Genomic DNA, 12,806 nt, shown 5'->3' with positions numbered 1-12,806 from the left:
TGGGGTCAGTAGGGGGTGTGTCAGGGGGTCAATGGGGGTTGCGTCAGGGTTCTCATTCTGGGGGGGGGGGTGCGCAGGCTGGAGCCAGGTGATTGGTTGTATATGTGGGGGGGGGGGAGGGATGACGTAATGCGTGCCGCGTGATGACGTCGTGTTGATGTTGGTCTTCAGCAGCATGGCGGCGCGTGAGCTTTTGCAGACGTAACAGAAACAACGAAAATTTCCTGAGGGGGTTTGGGGGGGGGAGGGCGGGGGGTCCGGGCGGCTGGATTAACGACCATTACCGTCCCGGAGAGGCCGAGAGATGGATGGAGTACACCTGGATTTCCCGGCCTTACCGTCTTCCAGGGAGGACGCAGGGGTGGGTCAATGTAAACCACCGCCGAGTTCGGCCTAAAAGTTGTGGACAAAAGCCGGCTCTGGCTGTGCGGGGAGCGGGCGGAGGAGAGGTGATCGGCAGGCGGCCGTGCGGGGCTTCGAGCGAGTGGGCCCCGGCCGGCCTCCCTCCTGGAGTGTCGGTGATCGCGGTGACAGCTTTGCCCAGCTTCCAGCCGCCGTGTCTCGGGGATCGCCCTCAAGTTTGATCCCCCGTGAAACTATTCGGGGAATTTGTTTCGGGCAGCTTGGCAATTAGTGGCGTTAAAAACAAATATATATATGTTTATATGGCGGTCGTGTTCTCCGGCTAACTGACAAGTCGACAGCAACACGTGGGATTTGAGGCACGGCACAAAAGCAAGTCGGTTAAAATCAGTTATTGGCCGTTTCTTCGTGGGGGGAATGTCACTTGGCCCAACCTGAGCCGCTGAGACAGAAAGAGAGAGAAGTTTGGCGATTGCGTAATTTGCGATCGTTCTTCCTGGTCGAGACACGATATGGCCCCAAGGCCTTCTGGCGCTGGGGCTCGGCTGCTGAGCAAGGGAAACGAGTCGAAAGTGTGTCCCATGTCCCTCCTTTTACCACCGCGAGTTTGCCTGTCTGTCTGTGCCTTTGTGTCGGATTGTCCCGAGAATACGCCCCCGAACAAATGCGCCTCTTGTCTGTACATACAGCCGTGCACGGGCACGATCATTTTAAATTAACTTGGAGCAAAGCAAGGGAGTACTTGCATTTATGAATTTTTCCTGCCTGGAAGATTTGTGAGGAAAGTAAAAAGATCGTGAGGTCCGAGGTAAATTTGCCTCGCCTGGCAGAGAGCAAAGGTTAATGGTCGACAGGTATTTTTGTGACTACGGCAGTTTCCAGGGGGTTCCACAGCGATCAGTACGATGGCACTTGCTTCTTGCGGCATATATCAATGATTTAGACTTGAATGAAAGGGACGTGATTAACAAGTTTGCCGATGATAGAAAATTGGCTGTTGATTGATAATGACGACCAAAGCTTGTCTACTGCAGGAAAATATTAATAGAATGATCAAATGGGCAGAAAAGTGGCAAATGGAATTCAGTAGACAATAACGGGTATTTCAAAGATTGGAGGAATCTTGGAATGCTTGTCTGCGATCCCTGCACATAGATAAGGTGGTTGAAAAGGCATACATAATATCTTCTCTTGTTCGTGGAATGGAAGTGCTGCGGGTGAGGCCAGAATTTGTTGCCCATCGCCCTGACAGCCACCTGGAACTGATGCAGTCCATGTGCTGTAGATACACCCACAGTGTCATGAAGGAAGATCTCATGAAGGAACAGTGATGTAGTTCCAAGTCAGATGATGTGTGGCGTGGAGAGCTTGTAGATGGTGGTGTTTCCAAGCAGCTGCTGCCCTTTGTCCTAGGTGGCCGAGGTTGTGGGTTTCAAAAGTACGGTTGAAGCTTGGTTATTTGCTGCAGTGCATCTTCGAGATGATACGCACTGTTGCCACTGATCAAAACGCTTGCTTTACCTGGATGGTTTTGAGTTTGAATATTGTTAGAGCTGCACTCATCCAGGCAAGTGGAGAGTTTTCCATCACACTCCTGATTTGGGCTGTGTAGATGGTGAACAGGCTTTGGCGAGCCAGGAGGTGAGGTATAGTCACATAATACCCAACCTTTGACCTGCTCTTATGACCACAATATTTGTTTGCTGGTCCAGTTATATTTCTGGTCAATGGTCACTCCCAGGGGATTCAGTGATGATGATACTGTTGAACATCAAGGGGAGATAGTTTGATTCTCGCTTGATGGTAATGGTCCTTGTCTGGCTATTGTGAATATTATTTGCCACTTAACAGTCCATGCTTTGCTGCATGTTGTCAAACATTTTGAGTATTGTTGCAGCTGCACTTTCACAGACCTTGATGGAATGGGCAGGAGAGACTCATTTTCCTTCCAGAGAGTTTAATAATCGGGTGCATAGATTTTATGTAATTGCCTGGAATAGAGCGGAGTTGAGGAGAAACGTTATCGCCCTGAAGAATTAGTCCGATAACTTGGCCTGCACAGACATGGTGGGCTGAATAGCCTACTGTACTGTAAACATTTTCAGTTTTTGTGCATAAAGTATTAAATGGTAACGGTGAAGTGAACTCACTACATACGAACAAGGAGCAGGAGTAGGCCATTCAACCTTTCAAACCTGCTCTGCCATTTAATAAGATCATGGCTGATCTATTATTAGAAACCTAAATTTAAATGTAGAAATGTTAGAAATACTCGGGTCAGGCAGCACCTGTGAAGAATTAATTATCCTGAAGCTTCTCAGTTCTATTTAATAGTCATGATGTGGAGATGCCGGCGTTGGACTTGGGTGAGCACAGTAAGAAGTCACAACACCAGGTTAAAGTCCAACAGGTTTGTTTCGAATAGGAGTGCTCCGAAAGCTAGTGATTCGAAACAGACCTGTTGGATTTTAACCTGGTGTTGTAAGACTTCTTACTCTATTTAATAGTATCTGGCATTTTTTGATTGCAATATTTAAGTTGTTGTAAATATCCCAATGGCGTCTGTAAAAACAATCATCAGAATGAAAATGGAAGATTAATATGTACAGGAATAACTTTGAATAGATGTTTTCTGTTGTTTCCCAACTGATTCTCTTGCATTAGAATCTTAAAAATAGTTGTTGTTCTGGTTCATCTTGACTGAAATTTAAAAAATAATTAGATGTTCCGTTCTAATTACTGTGTAGATGCTGAAATAAGCTGTTATGCAATTTACTTGCAGTTTATTATTTACCATGAGTGTGAAATAGTAGACATTTCTAGCTACATTATCACTACAGAATACACTTGAGAAACTTTATTTAAAAATAGAAATATTAGTTTCCCCCTATTACCACCATACTCCCCTTAAAATGTTTAACTTAGTGTAACTGAGATAATTTTGTAGCCTGTTTATCCAGAATTAGTTTTCAAGGCAATGTGACAATAAAGTGGGTAAGTGAAATCAGATTAATTATGGAAAATGTTTTAAATATAACTGACAAAAATTAATCGGGTTTATGTTGACTATTTCTGGGCGAAATTCAGAATTTGAAATAATGGTTGTACAAAATATAATTGGGGTTTGGAAACAAGTGCTGGAAATTTAACAGATGGTAAAGCAGTTTAAGCTTAGTTCCAAGTTAGACAGAGAAACTAATGTTGTCAGTCACATTTATGAGCAAGTATTCATGTTGTGGTGTCTTACACCATTTTGTTTTGTCTTTTAGGATTGGATGTATCCGATGAGGCGAGCTATGCAGGTAATTTCAAATTATATTATTTGCTTATTTGAAAATCTGGGGCTGCTCTTTTATTGTGAATTAATTTGATTGTTTTGCAAAAAGATGTATGTGTGGGAGAATCTCTTGCCACCAACATTAACATGTTGCTGCTTAGGATTATATTCAGCCTTTTTCCCTGTCTCGATGATTCATTTGTAAGTGGAGCCTGACAAAATCACTTTTAAGTTATAGCTATATTTTACCTGCGTGTGTTATGCATTTGCAACAGATGACTAAGTGTAGTATATTATAAGTCTAATTATACTTGAAGGATTATATTCCATTCTCCTTTTAGCACTGCTGCCTCAGCGCCAGGGACCCAGGTTCCATTCCGGCTTGGGTGACTGTGTGAAGTTTGCATGTCCCCTGGGTGCTTTGGTTTCCTCCCAGAGTCCAAAGATACGCAGATTAGGTGGATTTGCTACGCTAAATTGTCCCTTAGTGTCCAAAGATATGCAGGTTAGGGGGTTATGGGGAATAGAGTGTGATGGTCGGAGGAGTGGACCTAGGTAGAGTGCTCTTTTGGAGGGTCAGTGCAGTCTCGATGGGCCGAATGGCCACCTTCTGCTCTTTAGGGATTCCATGATCTCCTGTCTGCGTAAATAGTATACGTAAATACCTCTCTATATGCACTCCTTTTCAAAATTATCATTCTCCCACTTGGCATCCATTTAATTATTCTCCCAGAACCCTGGGCAGAGACTTTGGTAAAATAAAATTATAAATGAGTTAATTGGAGACAGATTAATTCATGTGTGCATACTGCTTTCCTTCAGCTACTTTTTTCTCCTTTTCACTAATTTTTTTCACTTTTTTCCTTTTTTATTGCTTTTGTTTTGACTCTGCTTCAATGCCATTTTTACCCCTCCCACCATTAATGCATCTATCTTTTGTTGCTTGGAGAGTGATTTTGGTGCAGGCACTGACAGATCCTCAAAATTGGGGGTGTTTGGACCAGTAACATGTGGAGAAACCAGTTTGGTATGGCCCCGTTTGGCTCATGAGTAGAAACGCTGGCATAGACCAATTGGACCGAAGGGCCTTTTTCTATGCAGTACACTCTAATGGTTCTCTTTGGAGAGTGCTCCTAGAAAGTGTAGTCCTCAGTCAGGGTTGGAATGCAGATGAGTTGACAGGCTTTTGCGTGAATTCGGGGTGAGCAGGCAGTGGGAGGCAAAGACTGCAACCGCAACTCATGTATTATGCGCGAATTTTTATTTTTCGGGTTTTATCGTTACAAGGCATGATATGATGGCTTTATCTCTCCGAAGTTTTCTTGCTTGCATGTGATTGGGTAGATTATGTAGAATTTCTTTTGGTACATTTTAATTGTAGGATTTTTGAGGTGAAATGCAATTGAACTGTAAAGTTTTGTGTAATTTAGATGAATAATGAAAGTAGATTATAAGCATTTAGAAAGGAGCAAAATGCAGACTTTAAACACATCTTCAATGAACAAGAAAGAAATCAAAACGGACTGGCACCAGGTCAAACATTTTATTTTAAGACATTTCATTGCAGATCAATTCCTTAAATGTAAATTAAGAGCTAGATTTTATACTCCGTAAAAAAAATCAGCAGTAGTACTTCAGTGGCTTTTCATTATGGAATTTATCAATATTTATCATTTTATTCCATTAGTAAGTGCCATATACTTAATTTTGTTTAACTGTGCCAATTATCTTACCTTCATAGGAGATACTACCTGGTTTGTATTTGGGGCCGTATTCTGCCGCAATGAAAAGTAAGGTATGAACTTCAAGAAAAAATAGCAGCATTGCCCTTGGTGAAATGAAATGAAAGCTACCATTTTAGTTTTTTTAAATGGTAATATTTTACTGATGCCTTTCTGGGAGTGTAAGACATTTCTTTTAACACTCCTGCTTGGTCAAGTTGGAATGTCAGAACTTGCAACGGCAGCTTAATGATATTAATAATTATCTTTGTTTTTAAACTAGGGTGTCTTTACTCGTATAATAATGTAATTTGCCAGTCAAGAATTGCAAGATTTTACAAAATACAGTTCACTTACTGTGGAAATAAAAACAATCTGAGACACTAATAATTGAGCATATTTGTAGATTGGGAGGCTGAGCTGAAGTATATGAGATTTGTTAAAACAAATTGATAAATGTGTCTGGAGTGACAGAGGACGGAAGTCTTGTAGCTGCTCATGTCTTCAGTAAATATACACTATTTAGAGACCAACATTGGGGGTTTCCTGTGTATAGCTTGAATGTTTATTCCTGTTAACTGCTGAAGATGCTCCCAAGGAATGTGGCACCCTTTTGTGTTGAGCTTTTTTTCTTTTAAAAACCCATAATTTTTGAAAGCTGGTCTGTGCAAGATTTCAGTGCTGCCCTTATAAGATGAGGCTGATTTAACACATGACCCACTCTGCCGCATACACTACATGTTTAATCGACAACAGTGGTTGTTGAATGATTATTTGAGCCTAGTATTTACTTTACCTTTTTTGCACAGTGGTAGAAGATCTGTTGAGGTCAGTAATCATCCCACAACTGAAATCTTGGTAGTTCGAAAAGAAAGATGTTGGTGTGATGGTCCTATCGATCCAAACCTTGGTCTTGGCCTCCCACTCAATAAAAGCACTCTTTACGATCCCCATAGAGAACATTAATTTAAAAAAAATATACATTTGAATTTCAAGATCACGTCTCAAGCTTTTATAGTAAAAGCACAAAACACTATTTTTGCAGGCAACTTGTACTCTAAATTGCAGAAAATAAATGCCCATCTAACATTTTAATGTGACCAGAATTCTCTTGCCACATTTTTACGTTACACTGTCCCTTAAATGAACTCTTCATTCTCCTGAAACAGGCCCCGAGTTATTTTCAGCTCCCAATGTCTTGCTTCCTTTCTTTTCCTTTCCCAGACAGCAATGTCTAGGCCTGGAATTTATATTCACTGTTATACTGGAGATCCATTTCATCCAGCCCCAAAGACATCCAGTCTATTCTCACTCCTCACAAACAGGGCCTCAATCTGAACATGACCTGCAGTCTGCTTGGTGAACAATAGAGTCAGCATTTTCTCTGTTTCAGGTGTAGGCTGGTGGCCTCTATCTCATGCTCTGTAACAGACTTGTGTTTGAGTGTTTCAGAGGTATCTTAGAAAACCTGTAAAGCTTTATCACAATGACTTCCTATTGACTTTCTCCTTCCCAAAGTTCATCTCAATGCCGTTGTGAATCACGTGGGCATTGTATTGAGGTAGCACTGTGACTTAGCTATTTTCTTGAACCCGTCCCCCAACTTCATTCTATCTTGGAATTAAACAGTTTACAGTGGACTTCCGGTTGCGGTTATGCAGAGCTAAGTCGCACGTTCGACAGCTCACTTGGAACAGATTTTTGGGCTCTTTTCAGGGCCTCCAACGGCATTTTTTCGACATTTCCCGGTGTGGGAAGAAGACTGCAACATTCCCCCGACAGTGTATGGCTTGGACCAGGAGCGGGGCGGCTAAAAAAGTGGTGGTGAACCCAAAGAAAGTGCGAGGGAAGAAGAGCAAGATGACAGCGGGCGGGGAGCAGGCAGCATGGATGCAGTGGGCGCAGGAGCAGCAGGAGGCTATCCAGCGGTGCTTCAGGGAGCTCAAAGCGGACCTGCTGGAGCCAATGAAGGCTTCTATCGATAAGCTGCTGGAGACCCAGACGGCCCAGGGGGTGGCGATCCGCGAGGTCCAACAAAAGATCTCCGATAACGAGGATGAGATCTTGGGCCTAGAGGTAAAGGTGGAGGCGCTCCATAAGAAATGGCAGGAACGGTTCGAGGAGATGGAGAATCGGTCGAGGCGGAAGAATCTGCGGCTCCTGGGCCTCCCGGCGGGGCTGAAGGGGTCGGACGTGGGGGCCTATGTGGTCACCATATTAAACTCGCTGATGGGAGCGGGGTCCTTCCAGGGGCCCCGGGAGCTGGAAGGGGCCCATATGTGCTGGCGAGGAGGTCCAAGGCTAACGAGCCGCCGCGGGCGGTGCTGGTGCGGTTTCATCGGTTCGCTGATCGGGAGTGCGTGCTCAGATCTGCCAAGAAAGAGAGGAACAGCAGGTGGGAGAACGCGGAGGTTCGAATATATCAGGACTGGAGCGTGGAGGTGGCGAAGAAGAGGGCCGGGTACAACCGGGCGAAGGCGGTGCTGCACAGGAAGGGGTGAAGTTTGGCATGCTGCAGTTGGCGCGACTGTGGGTCACCTACAAGGACCGGCACCATTATTTTAAGTCCCCGGAGGAGGTGTGGGCCTGTGTTCAGGCCGAGAAGCTGGACACAAACTGAGGGTCGAGATGGGTGGTCGGGGATTGCTGTTGGTGTGTTACATTTTGAGGGAGGGGTTCTTTGCTCCTGTTTCTTTTTGATTCGGTGTGGGTGGTTGGGCACTGTTTTGGTTGGGTCTGTCGGGTGGGCTCTTGGAGGGGGGCAAGTAAATGGAGTAGGGGTGGATGGCCGGCAGGGGGGATGGGGACCCGCGGGGGAGGGGGAGGCCCGAGTCGGGGGTGAGGGGACTGGGCCTGTAAAAGGAGCTGCGTCAGAGGTGGCGTGGCCGGGCAGGTGGAAAGTGCAGGCTTTTTCCAGCGCTGAAGGCTGGAGGAGGCAGGGAAGCGAGGGTTGTTTCCCGCGCTTGGGATGGAAGGGGGAGGCGGAGAGCCTGCTGATGGGTGATGGAGGAGGAGGGGATGTCCCACAATGGGAGGAATCGAAGGAGAGGCGGGAGTGGCCGGGATCAGCATGAGTCAGCTGACTTGCGGGAGTGCAATGGGGGGAGCAACGCAGCTAGGAGGGGTCCTAGCTAGGGGGGGGGGGGGGTTGCTCTGGGGGGAGGGGGGGGGAGAGATCTCGGCAACTTACGAGGTGATGCAGGAGGAGGAGGAGGCCTCGGTGGTGGAGTTGAAAGGTAAATGGGAGGGGGAGATCGAGGAGGGGACTTGGGCAGATGCCCTTGGGAGTGTGAACTCTTCCTCTTCGTGCGCGAGGCTCAGCCTCATACAGTTTAAGGTGCTGCACAGGGCACACAAGATGACCGGAACAAGGATGAGCCGGCTTTTTGGGGGTGAGGACAGGTGTGTTAGGTGCTCAGGGAGCCCAGCAAACCACACCCATATGTTCTAGGCATGCCCAGCGCTGGAGGAGTTTTGGAAGGGCGTAGCAAGGACGGTGTCGAGGGTGGTGGGATCCAGTGTCAAACCGGGCTGGGGGCTCGCAATATTTGGGGTTGCAGGGGAGCCGGGAGTGCAGGAGGCGAAAGAGGCCGCTATTCTGGCCTTTGCGTCCCTGGTAGCCCGGCGAAGGATTCTTCTTCAGTGGAAGGATGCAAGACCCCCAAGCATGGAATCCTGGATCAACGATATGGCGGGGTTTATTAAATTGGAGAGGGTGAAATTTGCCTTAAGTAGATCGGTGCAAGGGTTTTTCTGGCGGTGACAACCGTACTTGGACTTCCTGGCAGAACGGTAGACAATGGTCAGCAGCAGCAGCAACCCGGGGGGGGTTATTTTTGTTTGTCTACACCGGGGGATCTGAGAGGGTGTATATATTTGCTATATGTTAATTTGGGGTGTTAATTTATTATTTATGAACGGGGGAGGGGGGCACGGGGGTTTTATTTTGTTTTGTATTTAATTCTATTGGGTTCCTTTTTCATTTTTTTGTTGATATTTTGTGAAAACTTCAATAAAAATTATTTTTAAAAAAACAAAACAGTTTACAGTATATAATGCCTGACAATCCGAACGCCTCCCTATTAGGTTTGAAAACTAACATCCTCCCATGGTCAGAACAAGTGCTCTTACCAAACAAGAACAAAGAAATGTACAGCACAGGAACAGGCCCTTCGGCCCTCCAAGCCCGTGCCGACCATGCTGCCCGACTAAACTACAATCTTCTACACTTCCTGGGTCCGTATCCCTCTATTCCCATCCTATTCACGTATTTGTCAAGATGCCCCTTAAATGTCACTATCGTCCCTGCTTCCACCACCTCCTCCGGTAGCGAGTTCCAGGCACCCACTACCCTCTGTGTAAAAAAACTTGCCTCGTACATCTACTCTAAACCTTGCCCCTCTCACCTTAAACCTATGCCCCCTAGTAATTGACCCCTCTACCCCAGGGAAAAGCCTCTGACTATCCACTCTGTCTATGCCCCTCATAATTTTGTAGACCTCTATCAGGTCGCCCCTCAACCTCCTTCGTTCCAGTGAGAACAAACCGAGTTTATTCAACCGCTCCTCATAGCTAATGCCCTCCATACCAGGCAACATTCTGGTAAATCTCTTCTGTACCCTCTCCAAAGCCCCCACATCCTTCTGGTAGTGTGGCGACCAGAATTGAACACTATACTCCCAAGTGTGGCCTAACTAAGGTTCTATGCAGCTGCAACATGACTTGCCAATTCTTATACTCAATGCCCCGGCCAATGAAGGCAAGCATGCCGTATGCCTTCTTGACTACCTTCTCCACCTGTGTTGCCCCTTTCAGTGATCTGTGGACCTGTACACCTAGATCTCTCTGACTTTCAATACTCTTGAGGGTTCTACCATTCACTGTATATTCCCTACCTGCATTAGACCTTCCAAAATGCATCACCTCACATTTGTCCGGATTAAACTCCATCTGCCATTTCTCCGCCCAAGTCTCCAGACAATCTAAATCCTGCTGTATCCTCTGACAGTCCTCATCGCTATCCGCAATTCCACCAACCTTTGTGTCGTCTGCAAACTTACTAATCAGACCAGTTACATTTTCCTCAATCATTTATATATACTACAAACAGCAAAGGTCCCAGCACTGATCCCTGTGGAACACCACTGGTCACAGCCCTCCAATTAGAAAAGCATCCTTCCATTGCTACTCTCTGCCTTCTATGACCTAGCCAGTTCTGTATCCACCTTGCCAGCTCACCCCTGATCCCGTGTGACTTCACCTTTTGTACTAGTCTACCATGCGGGACCTTGTCAAAAGCCTTACTGAAGTCCATATAGACAACATCCACTGCCCTACTTGCATCAATCATCTTTGTGACCTCCTCGAAAAATTCTATCAAGTTAGTGAGACACGACCGCCCCTTCACAAAACCATGCTGCCTCTCACTAATACGTCCATTTGCTTCCAAATGGGAGTAGATCCTGTCTCGAAGAATTCTCTCCAGTAATTTCCCTACCACTGAAGTAAGGCTCACCGGCCTGTAGTTCCCTGGATTATCCTTGCTACCCTTCTTAAACATTGGCTATTCTCCAGTCCTCCGGGACATCACCTGAAGACAGTGAGGATCCAAAGATTTCTGTCAAGGCCTCAGCAATTTCCTCTCCAGCCTCCTTCAGTATTATGGGGTAGATCCCATCAGGCCCTGGGGACTTATCTACCTTAATATTTTTTAAGACACCCAACACCTCGTCTTTTTGGATCTCAATGTGACCCAGGCTATCTACACACCCTTCTCCAGACTCAACATCTAACAATTCCTTCTCTTTGGTGAATACTGATGCAAAGTATTCATTTAGTACCTCACCCATTTCCTCTGGCTCCACACATAGATTCCCTTGCCCATCCTTCAGTGGGCCAACCCTTTCCCTGGCTACCCTCTTGCTTTTTATGTACGTGTAAAAAGCCTTGGGATTTTCCTTAACCCTATTTGCCAATGACTTTTCGTGACCCCTTCTAGCCCTCCTGACTCCTTGCTTAAGTTCCTTCCTACTTTCCTTATATTCCACACAGGCTTTGCCTGTTCCCAGCCTTTTAGCCCGGCCAAATGCCTCCTTTTTCTGTTTGACGAGGCCTACAATATCTCGTTATCCAAGGTTCCCGAAAATTGCCGTATTTATCCTTCTTCCTCACAGGAACATGCCGGTCCTGAATTCCTTTCAACTGACACTTGAAAGCCTCCCACATGTCAGATGCTGATTTGCCCTCAAACATCCTCCCCCAATCTATGTTCTTCAGTTCCCGCCTAATATTGTTATAATTAGCCTTCCCCCAATTTAGCACATTCATCCTAGGACCACTCTTATCCTTGTCCACCAGCACTTTAAAACTTACTGAATTGTGGTCACTGTTCCCGAAATGATTCCCTACTGAAACTTCTACCACCTGGCCGGGCTCATTCCCCAATACCAGGTCCAGTACCGCCCCTTCCCTAGTTGGACTGTCTACATATTGTTTCAAGAAGCCCTCCTGGATGCTCCTTACAAACTCTGCCCCGTCTAAGCCCCTGGCACTAAGTGAGTCCCAGTCAATATTGGGGAAGTTGAAGTCTCCCATCACCACAACCCTGTTGTTTTTACTCTTTTCCAAAATCTGTCTACCTATCTGCTCCTCTATCTCCCGCTGGCTGTTGGGAGGCCTGTAGTAAACCCCCAACACAAGGGAAAGCAATAAACGAGATGGAGAAAAAGCTATCCGACCATGAGGACGAGTTGGTCATATTGGCCCTTAAGGTGGAGGCGCAGGATGACCTCCACAAGAAGTGGCAGGAGAGGTTAGAGGACCTAGAAAACAGGTCCAGTTGGCAGAACTTGAGAATTGTGGGCCTCCCCGAAGGTGTGGAGGGGTCGGATGCGGGAGCATTTGTGTCCAAAATGCTGGAGACGCTGATGGGGACGGGAGTATTCCCTCGACCCCTGGAGCTGGACGGGGCGCACAGAGCCCTCGCAAGTAAACCGAAGGCGAATGAACCGCCGAGGGCCATGGTGGTGAGATTTCATCGCTTCTCGGGCAAGGAACTTGTCTTGCGGTGGGCTAAAAAAGAACGGAGCAGCAGGTGGGAGAACAGCGTGATACACATCTACCAGGACTGGAACTGGCCAAGAGACGTGCTGGATTCAACCGGGTGAAGGTGACCCTCTTCAGCAAGGGGGTGAAATTTGGGAAGCTACACCCAGCGAGGCTATGGGTCACGTACAAGGAACGGCATCACTATTTTGAGACACCGGACGAGGCGTGGTCATTCGTCAAACAAGAAAAGCTGGACTTGAATTAAAGGACAGTTAAGCTTTGGTGGAATGCGGTGGTGGGGCTGTGTAATACGGTACCGTTTTAATATAAAATTGTATACAAAAGGTGCGTGTAAGGGCTGTGGCAGTGGCTGGAGGGTGCTGTGATTTCGGCAAAGT

At 46.4% G+C, this 12,806-nt stretch overlaps 1 protein-coding gene across 5 annotated transcripts in view; it reads left to right on the top strand.

Annotated features, from left to right (window-relative positions):
* The first annotated feature begins 221 nt into the window (after positions 1-221).
* styx (serine/threonine/tyrosine interacting protein) overlaps positions 222-12,806 on the top strand; it is a 49,915-nt gene continuing 37,330 nt past the window's right edge. For 3 of the 5 annotated variants that reach the window (XM_072489739.1, XM_072489738.1, XM_072489736.1), the window contains exons 1-3: positions 223-361; positions 3,633-3,665; positions 5,382-5,435. In XM_072489739.1, coding sequence (XP_072345840.1) covers positions 305-361; positions 3,633-3,665; positions 5,382-5,435 — 144 coding nt within the window. In that variant the 5' untranslated portion in view covers positions 223-304. Of the gene's footprint in view, positions 362-501; positions 1,172-3,632; positions 3,666-5,381; positions 5,436-12,806 lie in introns of those variants that run through there. The other 2 variants (XM_072489735.1, XM_072489737.1) reach the window with 2 other exon arrangements.

Source organism: Scyliorhinus torazame, chromosome 2, assembly GCF_047496885.1.
Source record: "Scyliorhinus torazame isolate Kashiwa2021f chromosome 2, sScyTor2.1, whole genome shotgun sequence".
NCBI lineage: Eukaryota > Metazoa > Chordata > Chondrichthyes > Carcharhiniformes > Scyliorhinidae > Scyliorhinus > Scyliorhinus torazame.
This window is presented reverse-complemented; position numbering and strand designations above follow the sequence as displayed.